Source organism: Rhipicephalus sanguineus, chromosome 4 (genome assembly GCF_013339695.2).
Source record: "Rhipicephalus sanguineus isolate Rsan-2018 chromosome 4, BIME_Rsan_1.4, whole genome shotgun sequence".
Classification (NCBI taxonomy): Eukaryota; Metazoa; Arthropoda; class Arachnida; order Ixodida; family Ixodidae; genus Rhipicephalus; species Rhipicephalus sanguineus.
In genome coordinates, this window is record NC_051179.1 from 59966509 (window position 1) to 59989275 (window position 22767).

At 48.1% G+C, this 22767-nt stretch overlaps 1 protein-coding gene across 3 annotated transcripts in view; it reads right to left on the bottom strand.

The window, feature by feature from the left end:
• Nucleotides 1-22767, bottom strand: part of LOC119390066 (uncharacterized) — a 220911-nt gene that overhangs the window by 11551 nt on the left and 186593 nt on the right. For all 3 annotated transcript variants that reach the window (XR_007415763.1, XM_049414630.1, XM_037657600.2), the window contains exons 4-8: nucleotides 17157-17404; nucleotides 12008-12162; nucleotides 9521-9549; nucleotides 6223-9059; nucleotides 3500-3619 (exon numbers count right to left, since the gene is read on the bottom strand). Coding sequence is in view for 2 of the 3 variants with exons in the window: in XM_049414630.1 (XP_049270587.1) it covers nucleotides 3500-3619; nucleotides 6223-9059; nucleotides 9521-9549; nucleotides 12008-12162; nucleotides 17157-17404 (3389 nt within the window). In the remaining variant the exon portion in view is untranslated. The remainder of the gene's footprint in view (nucleotides 1-3499; nucleotides 3620-6222; nucleotides 9060-9520; nucleotides 9550-12007; nucleotides 12163-17156; nucleotides 17405-22767) is intronic.

Here is a 22767-nt window from a genome sequence, read left to right on the forward strand (position 1 = left end):
GCAAGTTGGACCTCATGGAACAATGCAATTATCCTGTAATACAACAAGAGAAGTGTCAAGCCATCATGGCTACGTTATCACCTAAAGCAAAGAAACATTTCTTCGATAAGACTTTTAGGCAGTTAGACGACATGATAAGTTCCTTTCTGCGCTTTGACCAGATCAGAAATTCTGAGGAAAGTGTTCAGACTGTGGTTGCGCAAGGATACGAGAGTCCGTCCGGAACGCAGTCCGCCAAACGCCGCGTTGACTCGAAGCGTTCGCCTCGAAAGCTTCTGCGCAATCGTCAGCGCACGAGTAGTATACAGTCGAGTGGTTCCTCACATGATCAAACAGCTCAAACAAACGCGCCTAAAAAAGAAGACACAAAGGGCAACCGGTCTCCGTCGTGGCATTCGACTCGTTCAGCAACGCGTGTTGCTGAAAGAACACATGCAAACGCCTCCAAAATCCGTAAGCTGTGTTTGAACTGCTCCAGAAGCGGTAACATTGTCACGCAGTGTCACTTGCCGCTAACTGCCGAATTTCTGAAGTGGCAGGAAGAGTTTGAGTCTTCCAGTCCAAAACAGCGGGGAAACGAACAGCTGGTGACGCCAATACCCTCGAGCAGTCACCAGTAATTGAGCTGGTGTCGTGTGCTACAGAAGCGGGTACCTTTTGCGTTCCTGTCACCATCAACGGCCAAACAGTTAACGGCATTTTGGACTCTGGAGCTGTGAAAAGTTAGATTACGGCACCACTAGTTCAAAAATTCAAACTAAGCATTGAGCCTTCGTCCCTACGTTCGGTAGGAGCAAGCGGCCATCACCTGCAATACTTGCGTCAAGTCAGAGCCGTACTAGTAATAGTGGATGACTAAGCACTGCAGCATGCCTTTGTCATTGTTCCCGGTTGCCTCACGATGGAATCCTTCTAAGCGACGACTTCTTGCGGGCCTCAAGAGCCGTCGTCGAATGGGACTCGGAGAGCTTTGCGGTATCTGTTCCTCAAAGGCTACGCAAGGTCTACCCGGTTAGGGAGCAAGCACTGCCAATTTTATCACAGAAGTTAGTTCCCGTGGCCTGGCATCGCATATCGGAAGACGAAAATTGCGTAATGGTCATCACAGGGACGAAGCTCTTGTGCGACCACATATCACCCTACCACAAACTGCTTGTGCGAAAGGGCCAGTGTGCAATCAAGCAAATGACTGCTATGACTACCGCCGGGGGAGAAAAGTGGGCCGATATTCTCCCATAAGTTACATTCGGCTATAACACCGGTACCAAGACACGGTTCGTCAAACTCCGTTCCTCCTGGTGATCGGTAGGGATCCAGTGCTGCCACTAGACGTTGTTTACAGCCGCCACAAACACAAAGAGCTCAAAGAAGAATCAAGTTATTTCGCGGTAGCGCGTCAATGACTACATAAAGCCACAAAGCTCGTTGCCACGTTCATCAGGCTGGCTCTAGAAAACAAAAAGAGCACTTCAACTAGCACCCCAAGGACGATGTGTTTGAGAGAGGGCAACTGGTGCTCCTCAGAGACCCTATCTGAGCCCCATTGCTCACATGGAGCAACCTCATGCTTCGGACTAGTGCGTACATGTGGGCCGTGAAGTGTAAATAATCGTTGGCGTTTGTGTGTACTTTTGTGTGTGCGAAAGTGGAAAGACTTTGATTGACTGTTGTAAATATTTATAAATCGGACTGTTTAGGTTAGTTTAGTTCTGTTTCACCAATCTTCTGTTTGTGTTAGGTGATGTATTACGTCGGGACGACTACTTTCAAAACCCGGGCATGTCACGAGCGATAGCAGACGACGCTCTATTTGTGTACCGCGCTTTCGCGCCAAGAAAACGAAGAAGATCGACGCCGAGCTCGCGCGCGCTCGGGCAGCTTCGAGGAATAAAGAAAAGGGCCTGGCAGTCCCTTCCTGGTCTCCAATGTGGGTCGTCTTTCTTACGCCGCCTCGGAACCCATATTATCCGACGGCCACAACGGCACGTCACACGCCACAAGGGCGAAGCAATGAACGCGACAGCAGCAAATTGGAATGTTACACGAAGTAAGGCTAGCAGCTCACTCCTTTAGCATGCAACCTGGCGCAACTGAACAAAACGCTGGCGTAAGGAATCGCGGACGCTGAAGCGAGCGAAGCGACCGTCCTGCTGTCTATGGCTTCAACGCAAACTTTGCAATGAGAACACAACACATACACAAAGGAATTAGTCGTCTGCTGATCCTTGCCATGATAGGAAACTGGCGTAAATTTTCATTTATTCTTCTCAGGATCTCAGTAACGTCAAGGACAGCTCTGAATGATTGCCAGTAAAGTTTTTAGACGTAAGCGATCTCACTGATGATCCTAGTTATACACCGCGCACACGCGTGTGTAATTAAGGGAGAAAATGTGCCGCTTTCCGTGCGGCTGATAGCTCCTTCCCAATGTTAGAATGCGTTTCCGCATGACACCAGTGTACTGCGGCGAAAGTGAGCTACGCATTCCACACGCGATAGACCATGGTCGGAAAATTTTAGAACCACTTTCCTTTGTTTTCTTTTCACGGTGAGGTTAGGGCTCTTTTTCGGGAGATTTATGGCAGTGCCCGTACAATCGGCTGGATTGGTCGAAATTCGAGAGTCTCTCGGGCCAATCGGCACAGCTGGCAAGTATGAGTCAACCGATGCTTGGTAGCACTGTGTCGTACAGCGAAGTAGTAAAACGCTTGGTGCTGGGACTTCTTTGTGTCCGCAGACAGGAAATCTCCGAAATAAATGAATAAAACAAAGTAAGTTTTCCAATGTTCTACACACACATGCTTGCTCAAAGTGAATATATCTGAAAAAATATGGCTGATCCCTCCGTCATAGGAATCTGTATAACACGACAGTGAAACGTGTCTTCACAGAAGTAGTTGATTGTTTATTGCGCATTGATATATAAGAGTTTCTACATTGTCTATTGGCGTTTGTTAGCTAGCTATAGCGCCTTCTGACGCGGATGCGCCCACGTTGAAACCTGGTGGCACATATATCCTCCCCGACGACTAACGCCTGTGACCATGATTTAACGCTTTTTGTAGCTGTAGCTGTTCACATATTCCGGGATGCAGCACATGGCGAATCCCGCGCAAATATGGCATCACCAAGAACATAAAAGCACTTGTACTCGTTAAAAGCACTTTGTCATCCGTTAGTTTGCGTTTGGAAACGTGATATCCGTGACGGAAATACGCCCGTGAAGTCTCGGTGGACCCCGGCATAAAACACTTTCGTGTTAATAATATTAGGAAAAAGTCACAGAAATAAATTTCCTTGCATGGCTGCACTTTAGCCCGGCCCGTCGTATTTAAGAGAAATGACATAGTGAAAGTGCTTTGGGGTATAGTGTAGCAAACTGCGAGAATCTGGTTGTAGGGCAAAGCTCGAAACGCGTTTCTCTGCTCCTTTTTTTCCCGCAGCGTACGCGCTCGCACCACGCTTATACAGTACCATGATAGCAGGAAGAGTTGCTCACCTGACACTGAGGCCCGCAGTACCATATGTTCTGGCAGCCGGAGCACATGAACTGAGCATGCTGGCCACACATGACACAAGTGTTGTTCTTGCTCTGCGGGTTCTGTGGTGCCTGAAGTGCCTGCAAGTAGAGAAAATAAATTGGAGGAAGTAAGCGTCACATTGAAGCCGAAGTGTTCAGGCAAGATAAGAGTTACGTACGAATGGGGCTGGTAAATGAAACGCCTGCGCACATTGGGAGACAAACGAGAACAAGTCCTCAGGGAACCATCACACTACAACGAGCACGCAGTTGGTACTATTAATATACAAAGATAAGTGGTTAAACCAGCCTCAGGGAAATTTACTTATTTATTGATTTAGTTATATAAGATAACGCGCCACACTTATTCATGCAATTACTTCGTTCACTACATTTAATTGCCCGTTAATTCGTTTAGCTACTAAACGCTCTTCTTTTATCTGGGCTTGCTCGCCTTTACTATAACGCCGGAATGTCCAAACTTAACTTATGTCCAACGTATCTGCAATCACAATGCTCAAACTTGCCCATTGAGAACCACAGCCAGTGTAGCCACAGCGCAAACTCCTCGCGCGACACGTACAGTATGAGTCATTTGTAATAGTCAGGCGAACAAAGCTCAAATAAAAGCCTCGTTTCGAACCACATAAATCCAGCAGGCTATCCTAAATGATTCACCTAGTCGAAGAAAAAAAAACGCCAGGCCTGCGCGGAAAGCGCAGCACAGTCACAGCGAAAGCTGGAAGAGCGGCATTTCTAGAGACTGTTGTAAACTCTCCTGAGGCTACTAATACAAGCATATATTTGCAAGGTACCCATTACGCCATATATATATATATATATATATATATATATATATATATATATATATATATATATATATATATATATATATATATATATATATATATATATATATATATATATATACATATATATATATACATATATATAGAAGTTGGGAAGCACCGACTACGCCATTATTCATTATTCGTAATCTTGTGGAGAAGCGAGGTACCCGCTACACATCTGTGAGGCAGTACGTGCACTTTTTTGATGCGGCGGCTGATGACGATGAAGAATTATGGCTGAGCCCTTTGTTCAGACACTGAGCTTTATTGAGACCCTGAGCACTGACTAGCACCGAGCCCCGACTACGTCATTATTCGTCATTCTGCGGAGAACCGTGGTACCTGCTAAACACCTGTACGGCATTATGTGCTCTTCGTCCATTCGTTGCCCGATGACGATGAATAATCATGGCTGAGCCCTTTGTAATGGGTTGGAAGCATTCAGCAACGCACTCGTTGCGCATTCCGCATTGTGTGACGCCTGGCTACAGAATGTGCGTTGTGTGACGCCTGGTTGTTATTTTACTCTTCTATCACGCTATATCACATATGTTAATGTGGTTTCTTCCCGACATGAAGCCTGTATAGGGTCTTTTTGCAAAGCATTTTCATGCACCGGCATGGCTCTGAGGTAGATTACTGGGCTCCCACGCAGGGGGCCCAGGTTCGAACCTAGTTCCATCCTGGACATTGGATCTTACTTCGTTTTTTTTTTATTTCGCGCGATAGTGGTTACGGACACCGGCGGCGGCGGCGGACAACTACGGCGCCAAAAACGGCCGTTGTTGTGATCTTGGTAACAGCTTTCTCTGTAAAAGAAAGCTCCGTTAGTTACCTGCCATGCTTAAATACGAAGCGCACAACTAATTAAGTAATACTTCTGTCGGCATACAACCGAACTAACATTAGTTCATTGCTAATTGAAATAAATTGAGCGTGTAATACCAAACAACAAGTTACACTTGTACCTTGCAGAGTGACCTTAATTATTTAGCCTGGCACACTTAATGACAACTGAGGTTATCGAAGAGGTGGAATAAGCACATGCAGCCATGTAAACCAAACCATACGACTGACTCACACGACATAAAATTTTACAGATCACCAGGTAGTTCTAAACTGAATTGCATTTCCATCATTCCGAGTGACCTGATGATATTAAGCTAATGTATTGAGCGTTTAATGAGGCTAATGAGCTCATGGCAGTTTCTCTGTCAAGTGACAGTGATTTTCAGTTCGCTTAAAAAGTCATTAGGATTAGCATCTACACTTTCTGCTGGCTCGAACGCCTTGTTGGCTTGAATGGATTACGTTATTATCAGCCTAACCTCTACAACTGGCTTACCCCGTTGCACAAGTGCGCAGATCACTGTTCAGGCCTTAACTAAAACGCGGATAATCGATTCCGGATTTCCATTCAACATATTCTCATTAGAATGAGAAACTGAAGTGAGCAAGATCATCTGAATCTGTAAAAAAAGTGAGATTAGTCAATTTGTGTTTTACTATTACTCCTGGAGTATACCAGCGTCCTCGCCATAAGAAAGTGTCCTGGACATAGCGGACTTCTCAATACTATAGTAATAATATTCTCCGTTGCACCGTTGACACAGAATGTATTGAACTACTAAGTGCCGATTCAAATTCCTCGCTTTTAAGTATCCATTTCTGTATCTATAGAAGTTTCAGTCTCGAAGTCCTAAGCTGCTAACGAGAACAGTTGACGCAAGCATAACGATAACAAGTAACACGTAAAAATCAACGAGGCAACGATTTAGCATTGTGCACCAGGACACTTTTTGCAATTTCGAGAAACGTTTCCGCTGCTACTTAATATAGTAAAACAAGTACCTGCGCAGACAGAGCCTGTTCCTGTGGCGGCGCTTGATTTGTCAACGACGCTGCATGGGTAACAGGCTTGTCACCGGGTTGCATCATGTGCCTTTCTTTCGACATTTGATGCATGGCTGGTTCCTCGCGGGACGGTCTCTTGGCAGGAGGCTCCCTCCCGAGCATAGCAGCACTTGCAGCCTCGCCGCCACGTTGCTGCTGCTGCTGCTGCTTCTCGGAGCCACTCCACGCAGGTTGTCCCGGATAAAAACCGTGCTTCGCCATCTGAAGAGCATACTGTTCGTGGAGACCTTCCGTGTAGTTGCTCCAGGCGGCGTTGCTCATCGCGGGATTTAAGGGCAGGTCTTCCGGTAAGAGGCGCCTGTTGGGAAATGAGCCGTACGTTTGAAAGGCGCTCTGAACGCCGACGGGATAGCCCGGTGGCGCGCCCTGAGCCTCGCGGGACTTCATGGCGTGAAGCCATTGCGCGTGCTCTTGGCTCAACGACGCGGTAATCTTCTCGGGCTCCCTCTGGCGTTGTCCCGTCGGCGCCATGGTGGGACGCTGGGACGTCGTACTGCGCATTTCACCGTTAGATTGCGGAAGGCTGGGGGCGCTACCAGGCGAGTATTTTCGCTTGACCGCCGGCTTTGGCGCTTCCATAGGGTGAAGGCTTGGCTGCTTGCTCCTGTCGAGTGGGTAGTACGGCCGGCCGTACCCTGGCATCAGTGGCGAGTTGAGCGGCTGGGACGCCAACATAGGCGCGAATTCTCGTTGTAGCTCCATATTTCGCATGTTGAACATACCGGCCCCCATAATCGGCATGTTTAAAGGAATGTTGACGTGCGAAGCAAGCGACAGTGGTGGTCTGGTGTGCTGCGGAGGATGTGAAAGCGGATAAGGAATGAGTCCAGGTACTGCCTGATGCCCAGGAGAGGTTTTCGCAAGCGGAGAGGACAGAGCTGGAGGTGACGCCTTTTGCTGGCCACCTCCACCGACTGGTGATGGCCTTTGCCTCGGAATGCCTTTCGGGTCATCCACAAGAGAAGCTGCCTTCTCTGATTGCGAAGAAGCTGGGCTTTGTCCCTGCCGAACGTCAACAGCCGTACCAGGATACCGACCGTCGTCCTTCGGATACGGCTGCGGCTGTGGCTGTTCGAGCGAACGCTTATACCTAGCTTCGAGTTGCGTTAAGGTCTTTAGCTTTTCGGCTCTCGTTTGCACCACTTTCTCGTATTCAGCCTCCTTTTGAGCGGCTAAGGCGTCCAAGTATTTCAACTCGTCCTTCAGCCCTTCCATTTCTGTTTTCAGACTGCTCGTCTGTGAAGAATGGCCGGCTGATTCAGGACGTTGTGTGTGGGGTGAACTCGGTGGAGGCTTCGCATTACTTGGAGCTGTCGGCGGTGCCCCAGGCCCCAGTCTTTCTGATCGGGAAGCTCCGATTTCTTTGTACGAAGCTTCTGTCTTACCGTCTTTCATGTAAAGGCTTCCTGTCGGCGGGGACACGTTTTTAGCAGCGGGGTCAAGATTTTGCTTTGGCATTTGAGGCATGGCGTACGGGCCCATTTGTTGGGCGTGGGGACTCACTCCGTACGTTTGTTCCATGCTTTTGTAGCGCTGCTGAGCTTGATAGAGTTCTGGCCTGCCGTTGCGAGGCGGGGTGTCACGAGTCAGTGCTGGAAGTGGTTGAAGATGCTGACCGCCTGGCGGCGCTTGATGTGCTCGAGGCAAAGGGTAATACGAACCCGTTGGATGCATCTGCTGAGGTGGACGCGAAATCGGTATCTGACGCGATAGTGGCGCCTGGTGTAAAAGCTGTCCCTGGTGGGAAGGCGGCGGTGGATGGGATGGCTGCACCGGGTGTGAGTAATGTGCCTGGTGCGAAGGCGGTGGCTGCTGAGAGTGAGCCGCCTGTTGCGTAAGCTGGGCTTGATGCGATGGCTGATGCGACAGGTGCGGCTGATGTGACGACGTTGGTTGGTGCTGCGATAGTGCTTGATGGGGTGACGGGCCTTGGTGGGGAGGCGGAACTTGTCGCAGCGTCGGCGAGCGCTCAGGTACCGGAGGCCTATACTGCTGCTGCGTCTCCATGCGATTCGGCATGATCAGCGATCCTCCGGAATGCCTTCTCTGACTCAACTCGGGTGAAATCTGTGACGGAGGGAGGTGTCTCTGCTGAACGACAGGTCCACGAGCGTTCATCATTTCGTGGTAGCGACGCTCATCTAGCCATCTCTGATGTTCAGCGACGGCAAATGGATGAGGCTGAAAGAAGGAATAGTGCTCCCTTGGTGAACCATAAACTTCGCCCCGCCTGGCCGCATCGCTCAAGTTTATTGGTTCTGGCACCCCCGCACGGTGTTTCTGAGCAACTGCTGCCTGCGTAACGTTGTTGTCCGCAGACCTCGACATCTCCGATACTTTGCTGGCTTCGGACAACGCCGAAGTTCTGTGGTCCCCTCCGCTGTGTTCGGATCCTGGTGACAAGCTCTTCCTAGACACTCCAAGATAGAGCACGTCGGAGTCGCTCGACTGCTCTTCCGGAGCCGCCCTCGCCTGCTGAATGGCGTCGGCTTGGGATTTGGAAGAAGGCCTAGGCTCGCCTTCTACATCCTGCATGCCCTGAGGAACGCACGTCAACATCGGCGCAGAGGCTAGTCCAGAGGCACCCATTGGTAGCTCAAGTGCCGCATTTTGGCCAGCCACATGAACTTCCATAGGATACTGCGGTCGAATAAGGGCCGTAGACGTTATCATTTGTGAAATACGAGGATCGCTCGTGTAAGTGTCAGGAAGCGCGGTGACAAGAATCTGTCTTGGAATTTCCTGTTGCACCATCTCCTGCGGTTGCTCGTCCCCTGTAACGGCCAAAGGGTGCACACATGTCAATATCCCCACTCATGAAGAAGTCATTTCCGCATAGGGACGTTGGGAGTAAATTAGACGTAGCAATAGACAAAAGCTCATTATCTCTCGAAGCTAAATTTAGGATATCCGAGATGGAGTGTGCAATGCACACGTACCTGGCATATGCGACAATGTCGACACACTTCGCTTTTGCACAACCAATGACATAACAAAACGCGAAGAAGCTTCTTTTATGAACACGTAACCATTATATACACAACTAATTACTTCCGGTTTGATTACATATAAGCACTTCACTCGATTGAGATGTAATGTAACAGGTCCAATCAAACTTGCAGGCGAATAATAAAATAGTGTTACTCTCTGTGACATCATGCTCTCAGCGATCCTCCCCTCTCAATAAAGTGATCCTAAATTCAGTGTATACAAAACATGTTTCGGTTTGCTTTACCTTCAGCTTTGTCCTCCTCTTGCGCAGCTCTGAAAAGCAGGGTAAAAATGCTTCAATCACAACACAGTCCTACTACGTATGCTATAAAAATGCGTGTCTAGAAATATAGGGCGCATGCACACACAGAGATGTCCTTACGCCGGACATATATATAGACCAAGTGCCTGGCAAGAACGGTAAGTACTTTTTATCAAGCCGGCGGACAGATACCAAATAGGTCTTACAAACAAAAAACTTTGTAAATTCGGCCACATATAAGTGGTCGAATATGACTGCTCGATTCACCGTGCCTAGGTGAGGCAGCCAGGCTGTTGTCAAGCAATGCTGACGCGTACAAGCCTTTGAAGGGTCATGGGGCAGTTGCTGCCCTTAGGAAGACAAGACCACTTATTGAAACGTTGCGTCCAGCGACATTCCCTGCCCTGCGATTTTTCAACACTTCTGAACTTCTGTCTCGCTTAGAAATTTAGGAGTCAGATAGACAATTTGCATGTCCCAGTCAGCAGCAGGTTGCAATCGCGAAGAAATAGCGCAATGGCCTTACAACGCAAAATTTCACGGTCGAACACCAGGACAGAGGGGAGTATACATATTTCCCCCAGTATGATGCCGGCTTGTTTCATCCCTGAAACTTTCGCAAGAAGTGCTTTACCAAAGACCAGCTCAAAGATCAATGGTCTTTCCGAACACACGTCTAAGGGAGCCCTTCCATTGAAATAAACATCCGCAGCAGCGATTGCAGTGCTAGTTAAAGGCATATTGAAAATAGATGTATTCCTTTTTAGATGCCAGGCATCTTATGGCGGAGTTCAAACCGGTGGTGGTTGTGGTGGTGTGCGGCGTGACCACCCTTACTGCTCATGGCGAACCCTCTCCACACACCTCCTCTCCCGCTTCCCCTCTCCCACTTCCCTCTCCCTTCCCCTCACCCACTTTCTGCCCCTCTCCACTTCCCCTCTGAAACGCGGGCTCGACATGCCGAAACGCTGCTTCGCATCGCCTCATGGTCCCCTTTAGCGGAGATGGTGTGATTTTTTTAATGGTTAGGATACAAGATATATTTTGGAAAGGTAATCTTTATTTCACAAGATATAAGTTACGCGTAAACAAACAATCAAGGCATGCGTTGCACATTGCCATGTCACCTTGAAGTATTACGAGGTAACAAAGCTAAATAAATTATGAGCACAAAGCTGACTCGAAACAGAGAGAGAAAGAAAAGGAAAGGAAAGACAAGGAGGATAACCGATGAAAATATCCAGTTAATTACCTTATTAAACATGGGAAATGAAACGGATATAAAAGAAACAGGAAGCTGAAGGCAACACAAGGTCTCTGTTACAATGCCAACATCCGATTAACACACAAATACGTTGGTCACTGTTCATCGAATAACTCTAGTTCTCAACAAACAGGCTAAAAAGCTATTTTTGTTCTCCCCTTTTCAAAGGAGATGCCAATAAACACCATCATCGTTGTGTGTGCAACTAAAATCTGCTGAGCATGGTAAGGCCATGAAAATATTCCGCGACAAAAAGGGACGCCATGAAAATGGCACGGCACAATGACAGATAACAGACCCGCGCCTGTATCAACGTTGGCTTTAGCTAAACGCATCCAGCCTCAGCTTTGTCGATGACCATGTGATTTGCCAGGAGCGCATGCGCTCCCACGTTCCAACTTGACGTTGGTCAGTCAGCTCTGAAGATGGGCATATGATGGTACTAAGGACAGCCAGTAGTGCTGACGGCTGTTCTCAACGTATGCTCCTGAATATCCTATCATCTATTCGCTAGGCTGCATATGACATAATGAAAAAATTGTGGCGCAAACTGAGAACGAGGACAAAGCGAGAGACGACAGGATAGGGCGCTGGACTTTCAACTGGTTTGTTGCCCGCACACCACCCAAACTTATAGATTTTCAGAAATGCTCACGAAGAGAGGGCGCATCACATACGGAAGAAGGGGGATGGCTGTATCACTGTTCCTTCGGTAGCTCTGTACAAGAGTGAATGCTTATTTATAGGTAGCGCTGGGCGATAGTTTTCGTGGATACTGCTTTGCGGTAGTTTATATGAGCTGCGCCCTCTCTGCGTGAGCATTTCTGAATATATATATATATATATATATATATATATATATATATATATATATATATATATATATATATATATATATATATATATATATATATATATATATATATATATATATATATATATATATATATAGACACGTTTGGGTGATGTCCGGAAAATAAACTCGCTTAAGGTCCTACGTACTATCCTGTCTTCTCTCGCTTTTTTTTTTTATTCTTGTTAGCATTTAGCGCCCCGATTCTTTCGTTAAGTTATGCACCAACTCACCCAATGTTACACAATGCTGCTTCATATAGCAGCATAGATTGTTGTCAAGTGAGCTATAATCGCTGGACAAACGCAGGCAAATGAAAACGGTTCCGGCACACGCTTGGATAATCACTTACATTACAGCAGCTTCCATAACAGGTGCCTCCTCGCCCACATCCTCGTCAATGCAGTCGTCTTGTATCTCGGACATGGAACGGGTGAGGATGTCTGTGCCCGGAGGATAGACACGCTTCGGCTCCTGAGGAGACGTAGGCGCTTTCTGTTCCGTCCTCTGCAAGCGTGGTTACGTTATCACCAATCCCAAACATAGTTCATGTGTGTTACTCATTTTCTTTCTTTTGTAAGGCCTCCAAACATATATTCCCATACATTCTTTCTTCAGCAACGATGACTACACAAAATGAGCTGACATGCATTGATGAACTCTTAAAGGGCTCCTAAACAACATCTAATACAACAAACCAGCGTGTTATCCTCTCCTGGTGTTTCCCGTCTTCTCATAATAATAATAATAATATCTGGGGTTTTAACGTCCCAAAACCACCATATGATTATGAGAGACGCCGTAGTGGAGGGCTCCGGAAATTTCGACCACCTGGGGTTCTTTAACGTGCACCTAAATCTAAGTACACGGGCCTCAAGCATTTTCGCCTCCACCGAAAATGCAGCCGCCGCGGCCGGGATTCGATACCGCGACCTTCGGGTCAGCAGTCGAGTGCCATAACCACTAGACCACCGTGGCGGGGCATTTCCCGCCTTCTCGGGCACAATTTGTGACGCCAGTAGTCTGTTTCACTTGACGTCATCAGGAAATAAGCTCTCTATTGGCCCATATACGAGGGATATCAGTGTTGAATTGTGTCCTACCCTGCAATTGCCATGCAGTCGCACGCTTGTTCTGCCTTGTCTCGCATGACTATAGCGTGCGATCAACTGATCTCACTTCGTTTTGTACGTTTTCGACTGCGCAAGCGTAGATAACAGCGTACACTGTAAACGAAAATTAGCCGAGATGGGAGCTTTTCCAGCATATGAGCCCCTAAAACCCCCATGCCCCAATCATTTACTCCGTGGTAGCGGGGTGAAGTCGGCACATGTCGTCGTAAAACGCCCCTTGCTTAATGAGGGAGTTTATGAACGACATGACCTTGTTAAACTCCCCACGGAGTTTTAGATCACGTGGTTAGAAACTCCCTATGGGAGGTTTAAAAAGTATTTTTGGTCGTGACGTGCGTGTCACGAGGTCAGAAACTCCCTATGGGAGTTTTAGAAACCATTTTTGGTCGTGATGTGCGTGCGTGTGTGAATGTGCGTGTGTGTACGGGCATCTGTTTGCAGCGACGATTCGCAGCGAGGATTTGCAACGGCCGGTTGGTTTGTGTAGACGTGTAGGACTATTTTCTCCACTGAACCGTTCTGGTCAGAGACAAGTTCAACTCGCGCCAGCGTCCGACCGCGAACACATCGAGCTGGCTGTCCTGTGTTTATTCTCCCGTCAAGCGGCAATGCCCATGCACACGAGTGCAAGCCTCCGACACGCCACGGATACCTCGCTTCAACGTGCCGAGTTACGAAGAACTGCGAAGAATAATTTCATCGGTAACAAAAGTAAGCTGTTGCGATCGTCAGCGGGTTGTTTCTGGAGTTTCACTGGCTAAAACTTCGAAGCAGTAAGAAGTAGGCTTCGCTACGTCGTCGGCATCAAGCCGGCCGGCGGCCGGTGTGAGAGCTGCGCCGGCGACGCGCTCGCCCCGACCACCGGCAACGCTTGCTTCTCGGAGTGTCACCGAACCGATGTTTCACCGGCTGCAACTTCTAAGCGGTAAGAAGGCTTCGCTACGTCGTCGGTACCAAGCCGGCGGCGCGTAGCGAACTCGCACAGCCACACCGGTCGCCATGACCGGCCACCGGTGAAGCAAAGAATATGTTTCACAGAAAATAAAAGCTGCTGGAATGAGTAAGTTTAAATTGTCTCTTTGTGCCATGCAACCACCGTTGTCAAACGTATAGCGAGAAGGCGAGCGCCGATACGAGATAGATTGAACCAACATGCGGCCGCCGCTGCACTGCGAGCAACAGGAACCGCGACTACGAGCCGTCTCGTTCGTTGTAAGTGCATCGCTCCGTAGCTTAACGCGGATAGCGGACACCTGTTTTTTTATTGTGTGTGTAAAATAACGGCGACGAAAACTGCACAGCAGCAAGCATTTTGTGATCGCGAGCCGCCGTTCGTCGTATAGCCGTGCCGTACTCCTGCGAGAGGCCTAGCGACGCTGTCGGCAACAACGCGGTATACGTGGCGTTGAATGTTAGGCGGGTTTATAGTAAAAGACGGGTCTACCTCAGTAGTATCTATAAGCCCACCGCAAATATACACGTACGCCATGAATGTTTGGTGCATAATTACGCGGAAAAGGAGTGTCCCATCCGAGCTACATTGGAGGTCAAGATGTGGTGCCTATATATACTCGGTGACCAAAGTTTGGTTGTGAAGCGCGGGTGGCGAGCGGTTGTCAGTGTGAGTGTTGTATTACTTTGCGAATGTTGTGTGCATGTTTGTGTACGTGTGATCGAGTTTGCGTGCTTCGATGCTAATTTAATTAAAGATTCTTTGGTGCATGGTGCGACAGCGAAAAGCATTTTTTTTTTCGATGGTTAAAAAATTTACTCCCATACTTACCTGGAAAAGCTCCCCTATGGATGTAAACAAATACTCCCATCAGTCCATCCAAAACCTCCGTCCTTAAGGGGGGTAAATTTTTTACTCCCCTGGAGGGGGTATATAAAAACCCCCATCGGGGCGTGCGCTAGAGGACAAGTCCATTTACTCCCATCTCGGCTTTTTTTTGCTTAGTGTGTATAGCAGAAAAGCGCGAAATCCTGATAGGCTCAAGCCATTGACCGCGTGTATTCTGAAGAAATAAGTGGCGAGGAGGAGACAGCGCCTGTAGAAAGAGTACTGAAGGCGAGAAAAAGACTACTCTCTCGTCTTTGAACTCGGAGTGGCTTATGAGACCTTCAATGGGAAGTAACACCCACCAGTGACACACACCTTCACTAGAAGCGTAGTGAACGACGGTTGACTTCTCAGCAAAGGCGGCGTAATTGCGATCACGTGCGATGAAGTAAGTTCACCACTGCGCACGGCTTACGCGAACGCATTCACAATTTGGCCATGCTGCACTGAGGTATTGTGGAGCGAGAGGTCTCAGCTCTTCGTGAAATCTTCAGTCACAGATATCGTCGGCAACGTAACGTAGCAAACAAAGCAGGCATTCCGTCTATATACCACGCGCTGGCAGCTGAAACCGGGCTCTAATTCTGTATCAACGTGCTGTCGGTTGTCGCGTCCGATGTGTCTCATCAACAGGTATATCGGGATCAATCAAGCCACTTTAGGCGCAGCAACGCCGCGTGTTACTCAGCGCTACTTCCTGTGGCTTTTTCACTGGCCTGCCACGTCGATGTTACCAACGAGCTTCTACTGCAGGTATCATAATGCACCCTGTGAAAAGTCTGCACCCTTATCTAATCTTATCATCCAGCAATAATCGTCGTCCTTCGTATCATTTTATTCTTTCGACGCTGCGCACCCTACACATTCAGGTCACCAACGGCACGCGCGTATCAGCGTCGACACAACGTTCTTGACAATAAAGTAGCAAGTGCATCGTGTTAAAGAGGTACGAATGTACGCAAGATGACGGATACATTGTCTCGCGATAAGATAAGCCGCAAAGGCTGCAAGCTTTACTTATGACGTATTCGGATTGTCCTTTCGTCGCGCTACGAAGGTGGTAAAAAAGAACATTAAAGTCTGTACGATACAGAGGCGTAGCCAGAAATTTTTTTCGGGGGGGGGGGGGGGGGTTCAACCATACATTATGTATGTTCGTGCGTGCGTTTGTATGTGTGCGTGTATTTATACACATGCAAAATTGAAAAATAGCGGGGGGGTTTGAACCCCCCCCCGCCCCCTTGGATACGCCCCTGGTAGGATACGATAAAAAAAGATATAAAACGGATCACGCTGCTTATTTAGGTTCATAAAAGATATAAGGGTCTTCAGTGCCAAAACCACGACATCACTGCGAGACACGCCTTCCGTAGAAGGGGAACAACGGATTAAACTTGAATACCTGGTTTCCTTTGGCGTGCACGTTATATCAAAGTACACGGGTTTTTCTTTTATTATTATTTCATCCCCACACATATGCGGCCGCAGTGGCCGAGAATATAACCCACACCTGCGTGCTTAGTGGTGCTTCCTTATCATCAGCGGAGTCCCGTTACGCTTGCTAAGGCGGACTGGAACCGAACCCGCCCCCTCGAGCTTAACAGCGAGATATCTTACGTTCTCAGCTACCATAGCGGGTAACAGCTAGTTGTTCTTTTACATGAACTGTAGAAAGCTGCCAGGACGCTCTGGAATAGCCGCCTTAACACGTCAGTATTTATCAGTTAGCCAACGAAAGGGGCTAGCTGGCTCACGTTTACAACTCTGTTGCGCTTAGTATCAAAGTGTCAAACTGACTCAAGAACTACAGAGCGAACATAAAAGAACAGAGGTGGGCTTACGTGGGAGCACGTACGTCCACTTTTTCAAGCGAGGCTGGTTATGAGATTTCGCCGGCGGCGGCGACGTTCTAAGCGAAAAACCCGGCGCCGGCGAGTGCACAGAAATTCGGCCCTCGAAGGTGCGTCGGTCACATTTGTATGCGCCGTTGTCCAATAGCGGATGCCCCCTCGCTCGTGGGCTTGTCGGTGATGAGCCGTTTTTGATGTGGTAACCTGATCTTCTATCGAGTTCGCTTGCCAATTCATGTTGCCGCATTTCATTGCTGCCTGGATATGAACGCACGACCGTCGCTGTTTCCTGCAGCAACTGAAGTGTAGCGCTGTTAAGCACGTGGATGAAGGTCCAATTCCCGGCATGGAGGAAGAAAACAGTTAGAGGGAGCAATGCGCGATGAGAAAGAAAGAAAGAAAGAAAGAAAGAAAGAAAGAAAGAAAGAAAGAAAGAAAGAAAGAAAGAAAGAAAGAAAGAAAGAAAGAAAGAAAGAAAGAAAGAAAGAAAGAAAGAAAGAAAGAAGTAGGTCAGCCACGCGCACGCCAAGCTTCTCTCCCCCCCATTTTCGTAGTAGGGGCAAGGCTCCTGGGTTATCATGTTATGTCGTTTTCTTTTTAGTTCTACAGTCAATTAAATACAAAACGCAATGCAATCATGAAAGCCAGTACAAAGACGCTAAATGTAACCCGCCTCACCTCAGGTGTAGGGGCAGCGGCGACCACCACGGGCGCCTCCCGGGTCACGTGCTTGGGAATGGACGGCGACGCATCGGCGAAGTTACCGCCACCGTGGCCCATGATCTTCTGCTCTAACCAGTTGAAGCCCGGCAGCTCCTGGGCGAGCCGCTTGTAGCGGGACTCATCGCCATGCTGCTCGCCGCTAAGAGAGCTGCTGCTGCCTCGCCGGTGGTTGTCTTCCGAGTTCTTGCGCTGCTTCTTGCCGCCTGATCATGCGAGGGGAGATTACCGCCAAAGCTTCATATTACAGTCTGCGCACAATAATCACAATACCGGCATGGCTTATGACATGACGATCATACTTCTTTTGCATAATTTACTACATGTACAGACGGGTACACTGTTTAAGCAGACACTTGCGTGTAGGGCACTTGCAGATTTCGCTCTCTTGCAAAAGCATAGTGGATTAGATTTGCATAAGACTACTACTGGTGGTTGACGGCTCAGACTGTCTTAGACAGACTACTGCCATGCACGAACAATGTTATCACATCCACTTGCGGTGAGGGGGCCAGCACTATGAAGTGTATCGAGTGTATCGTTTAAGAGTGAACGGTACTGTACATTGTGTCTTCATAAGGTAATAGTAAGCATAGAAAGCAAAAAATACACACCAGGGAGGCAGTTTAGATTGTTGAGTCAGTTGCCGAAGGTCAATTGCGGAGTACCTAAAGCCACGACATTTTCAACTTCTCTAATATTATCAGTTTTTCCTTTTCTAGTATTATCAAACTCCTTAGGGGAAGCATACGAAACTGAAGGCACAGGCACACGTGACAGAAATTTAGGTTGGTTTTTATGGTGTTTCCCTCAATGATTACTGTTTGCACTTCAAATGAATTTCTTTATTTGACTAATGTTTTGCAAGGTTGTGTATCTCGCGAGGAGAAGGGGGGCGGGGCTAAAGGAGAAAAGCACTGCGGGAGCACAACAGGTAGGAAGAGGCCCACGTGCATATTTTCACGATTTTGTCATACCCTCCTGTACCCGCCTGGCATCGGTGTTCGAATACCTTTTGTTCGCCAACCATGTTGCCATATATAAAGAAACAAATGTGAAACGCGCTAATGTAATTTACTATCAGAGAGAAGATACGGCGATTGCTAGTAATATTTCAACAGTTTATTGACAGTGCTGATCATGAGATGAAAAAGAAGTGTGCGCGATACAATCACTGTTGACCTTGTATGGATATTAAGCTATCGATCAACCAAGTGCATTTTCGCTGTTCTGCAAGACTGCAGTTGTGTAGATAGCAATGAGATACCAGCTTTCGAACGACAGTGAGCTTTAAGAGGGCAGTGGAATGAGCGCGTTAGAGTTTCTTTTCTTTTTTCGAGGCACAGAAAACATTTTTGCTTGCATATTGTGGCAATGTGTGGGCGTAAAGCACTGGTCGAGAGGAACAGCAGCAGATCGGTCTGGCGACATCTTATATATCATCGTCTCTTTTGTGCATTCTTTAAAATCTAAAGAATATACGTATCGTCATTGTAATCGCCACCGCAGACACGCAGCAATATGCTTTTGCTTACACCGGATATTACTCGCTTTTTTCGCATTGTAAGTATGAAAGCCCGTCATTTTCCACGTTGATCGAACGTGATCGTGCGACGACACGTTCCACCAAGTTATATTTCATAGGCCATTACCACGGCTGAAATTGTTCTGAGAGCGGCGCTTAACTTACGAAGAAAGTACATCCAGCGCTCCGCTGCAGAGGCAGCGAAAATATCGGAGGCACGAAATACCACTCACGCTCCTCTGCAGTACTATCGTGAAAGCACGTGATCTCTGTCGTGCCCTCTAACTGCGACTTTATGGAACGCATTTTCACAGTTGTCGCGTTTTCCAGCATTTCGCCACACTGATTACCAAGTGCATGGCACAGCTATAAAACTAATGTCATAACATAAGCAGCACATCACAAGTGGCCTGTAAGTACAAGCCATGAATATGACGGATAAGTTGAGAAATACTCGACGCGACATATATATGGCTTTGAGTCAATAGGACCCTTCACTTTACCAAAGCAGACGTGTAGACCAGGCGGGATTTCGCAGTAAATCCAGAGGCTTCTCTCGCGTCGCGAAAGGGAACTCCAAGCGTGAACATCAAACCGAGTTGATGGCGAAGCAGCACTGGTGATGTATAAGACCAGACTGATGCACGAGACAAGACTGATTGATTCCTCCGTCAGAGGGGAGCATCGATGCTACTATATACGTATGGCTGCAAAACACTGCCATCTGGCGCTTGTCGGTGAGGCGGTGAGTACGATTCGGGGTCCAGATACGCCGGATTTTGCGCGTCCCGCTTTGAAAGGGTACTCCTCTTCCTCCTGATCGAGAGGAGCGAGCATTCGGCCTCCGGATTCCCAGGCTACTTGGGTGACCGCTTCGGCACGTCGTGCCACCGGTGCGCTCATTTCACTCGACTCGCCGGCGTCGACTGTCCCGGAAGAGAGGATCAACGCGACACGCATGCGTCGGGTTACCGTTCATCGTGGCTACGCTTTTGTTTAGCTTCGCTGTGCGACACCTGCAAATGCTGTATTGCGAAGCTTATGTGATATAGATACGTCTATTATAACGGAGATGAACTGTCGGGAACGAAAGACCGCCAGTGCACAAGAGTACGCTCTGAGACCACTTGGGGTGCGTCTATGCTAACCGAACAAAAACTCACAGGGTCCGCTATGCATTTGCCTAAGAAGATTCGAATGCGAAAGCCACCGCCTTCTTTTTCTTCTCAGCCGAAGTTCTAATCCAACCATATAGCTAGCCGAAATACACCACTTAACTATCTCGTGAAGATCGAGTGTCACGCACATTGTGAGCGATCTGATAGCCGTATCTCTAATCGAAAAGACTGGTTGAAATTCAGTGGTACGTAACAACGTAGAAAGTGTCTCACTGTTGCATAAGGTGCCGTTCTTTTCACGAATGTGAACGTGCAAGAACTTTGTTTACGAGTATCGGTACCTTATTTTTTCCTCGCCAATCTCTTGATTTCTACTATGAAGAGCGCTTGTCAACAAGAGTAAACGCTTTTAACGAACCGGGTGTAATTTGTTCGAATTTCACTAGGACAGAGCTGCTTGCTCCACTTACGTCTGTAAGAATATGAGTGCACTAGGGCCAGACAACGTAGTCTATACCATGCTCAAGAACGTGTTGGAGGCATATAAACAGGAACTACTAACAACCACAAACGACATTTGGAGGTACCAGAATTCTGCCCTTTACCTTGAAGGAATCTGGAATAATAATATAATAAACGAAGCCAGGTGAGCCCACAATAATGCCTGCCAACCTCAATCCAATTTCTCTTACGCCATATCTGGCCAAACGGATAAAAAAGTCATAGTTTCGCCGCAACGGCGAAGCAATGAATGCGATAGCAACAAATTAGAATGTCACACGAAGAACGGCAAGCTGCTCGATCCTTGCAACGCGCCGCTCGAGCGCAATGGACTGACGAAAAGAACAAACACAAGACGACCGCGAACTAACAACGGTCACTGCAGGACACCTGCAGCACGCTGCTCATACACAAGGAAGGACACTCGAAAAGAACGCACAGGTACACACAGGACGAGCCCGAACTAAAAACTGTTACGGTTGTTACTAAGGGAGTTTAAGAGTGTTCAAGAAGAACGGCAGCTCCCAGTAGATTCACCACTGAGAAACACGTCACTCATGATTGATGAAATGGGAGTACTGAGAATCAGTGGAAGACTGCAACATAGCAACATGAGCCATGAGGCCAAACACCCTAGCGTGCTACCCAAGAAAAGCAGCATAGCAAATGTCCTAATTAGGCATTGTCATCACCAGGTAGTCTATGAGGGATACCCGACAATTTAGCGCAACTTAAAGAGAAGTACTGGGTGGTTGGAGCTAGACAACTCGTCAATAATCCCTGAGAGAACGCGTAAAGTGTCAGCGCTTTCATGCACTACCTGCCGACGAGGTACTCGCTCCGCTAGCGAAGGACCGAATAACGGAGGCTCAGCCTTTTGTGGTAACCGGTCTAGATTTCGCCGAACCTCTTCTCATTAAACGGACCCTGCAACACCTTTCTTAGTTATATTGGAATAGTCTCATTATTGACGTATGACTCTTCACGAGTCACATGCCGCAAAAATTTTTCGAATCCGTCAAGTCTAAGTGGTGTTACCAAATTATAGAGATCACGTTCCGCAGCTTTCTCTCTCAACTCAACGCCGCGAGCGCGCGGAAAGCTAGGCACCGAGTCGAGACTCGAGGGAGGCAGCGCAGAGGAGCGAGGCTCCGCCCAAGAGCGCCGGCGGAGTTCTTTTCTTCATTTTTTTCTCTCTGACGTCTGGGCGCAACCACGTGGTCTGTGCCGCCACTTCCGGTCGGCTTGCGTCGTTCTCGTCGAGCGGAGTCGATCGCACTGTGTATCGCGCGTGCTTGAAAACTGCGCGTCGGTTTAGTAATGTTGGGTGTGCACCTCGAACGCCGTAGTGTTTTCATCGCTCTGCCAACCATGGAAGCAAACCTGCGCGCTCGTTTGGAACGAATGACAGCTGAGATCGGTTTCGGCCCATACTCCGATACATCGCCTCGTAAGACGGCACTGGCAGACGACCCCGAAGCGCTGCCATTACCGGACGCCAGCATTGTTATCGGAGACACGCTGCGCCCGTGCCTCGGTCGGTCGTGAGAACGTGCCGACGATGCAGTTCTCAGCTGACGAGGCAACACTCGAACGGCTGCCACTCTCAACGGCAACCGGCGATGGTCAAAAGCACAGAAATATTCACGTTTTCGGCACTGCGCATGGCGAAGAAAACGGAACCCCGCAACTACGAGCAGACGAGCTGTCGGTGAGACCGGAAGTGCTAATATTAATGTTTGTTCGGTGTTTTTAACGCGATAACAGAATATAAACATACATATTATCTACTTATTGAACTCAAAATTAACAACGAAAGTAATAATGAGGGTGTTATCGTGATTATAACATCAGCCAATGGTAGAACTGCCGACAATCGCGTCATATTTTGCGGACTAATACATCATTTGTCGAGAGAAGAGGGAGCGATATTCAGCTGACTTTGAGAATTTATTGTAAATTCCAGGCTGTGCGCATCGCTGTAATATTTGGCTCGCGTGTTCTCGGGAGCCTCGACTACCGATCGGCAGCGCTTTTCGAGCATGCTCGAAAAGTGTTGCAGGGCCCCTTTAAGGGGGCATCTGCTGCGAAATGCTACATCACGTTGTTCACTTACGGATTAACTCGAGCGGTTCATTTGGAATTAGTGAACGAGATGTCAAAAACCTCATTTCTTCTTGCCTTCAGGAGATTCATAGCAAGACGCGGCATTCTGAGCACAATTTACAGCGACAGTGCACCAACCTTTAAGAAGGCCAACAAGGATTTGGCCCCTCTTCGGTCGGCAGTCCGAAGCGAGGAAGTACGTGACTACATCGCGATTTCCCGTGTTAAATGGAAGTTCATTGTTGAGAGTGCGCCATGGTGGGGCGGGTTTTATGAGCGCCTCGAAGGACTGACGAAGCAAGCATTGAAGAAGACACTT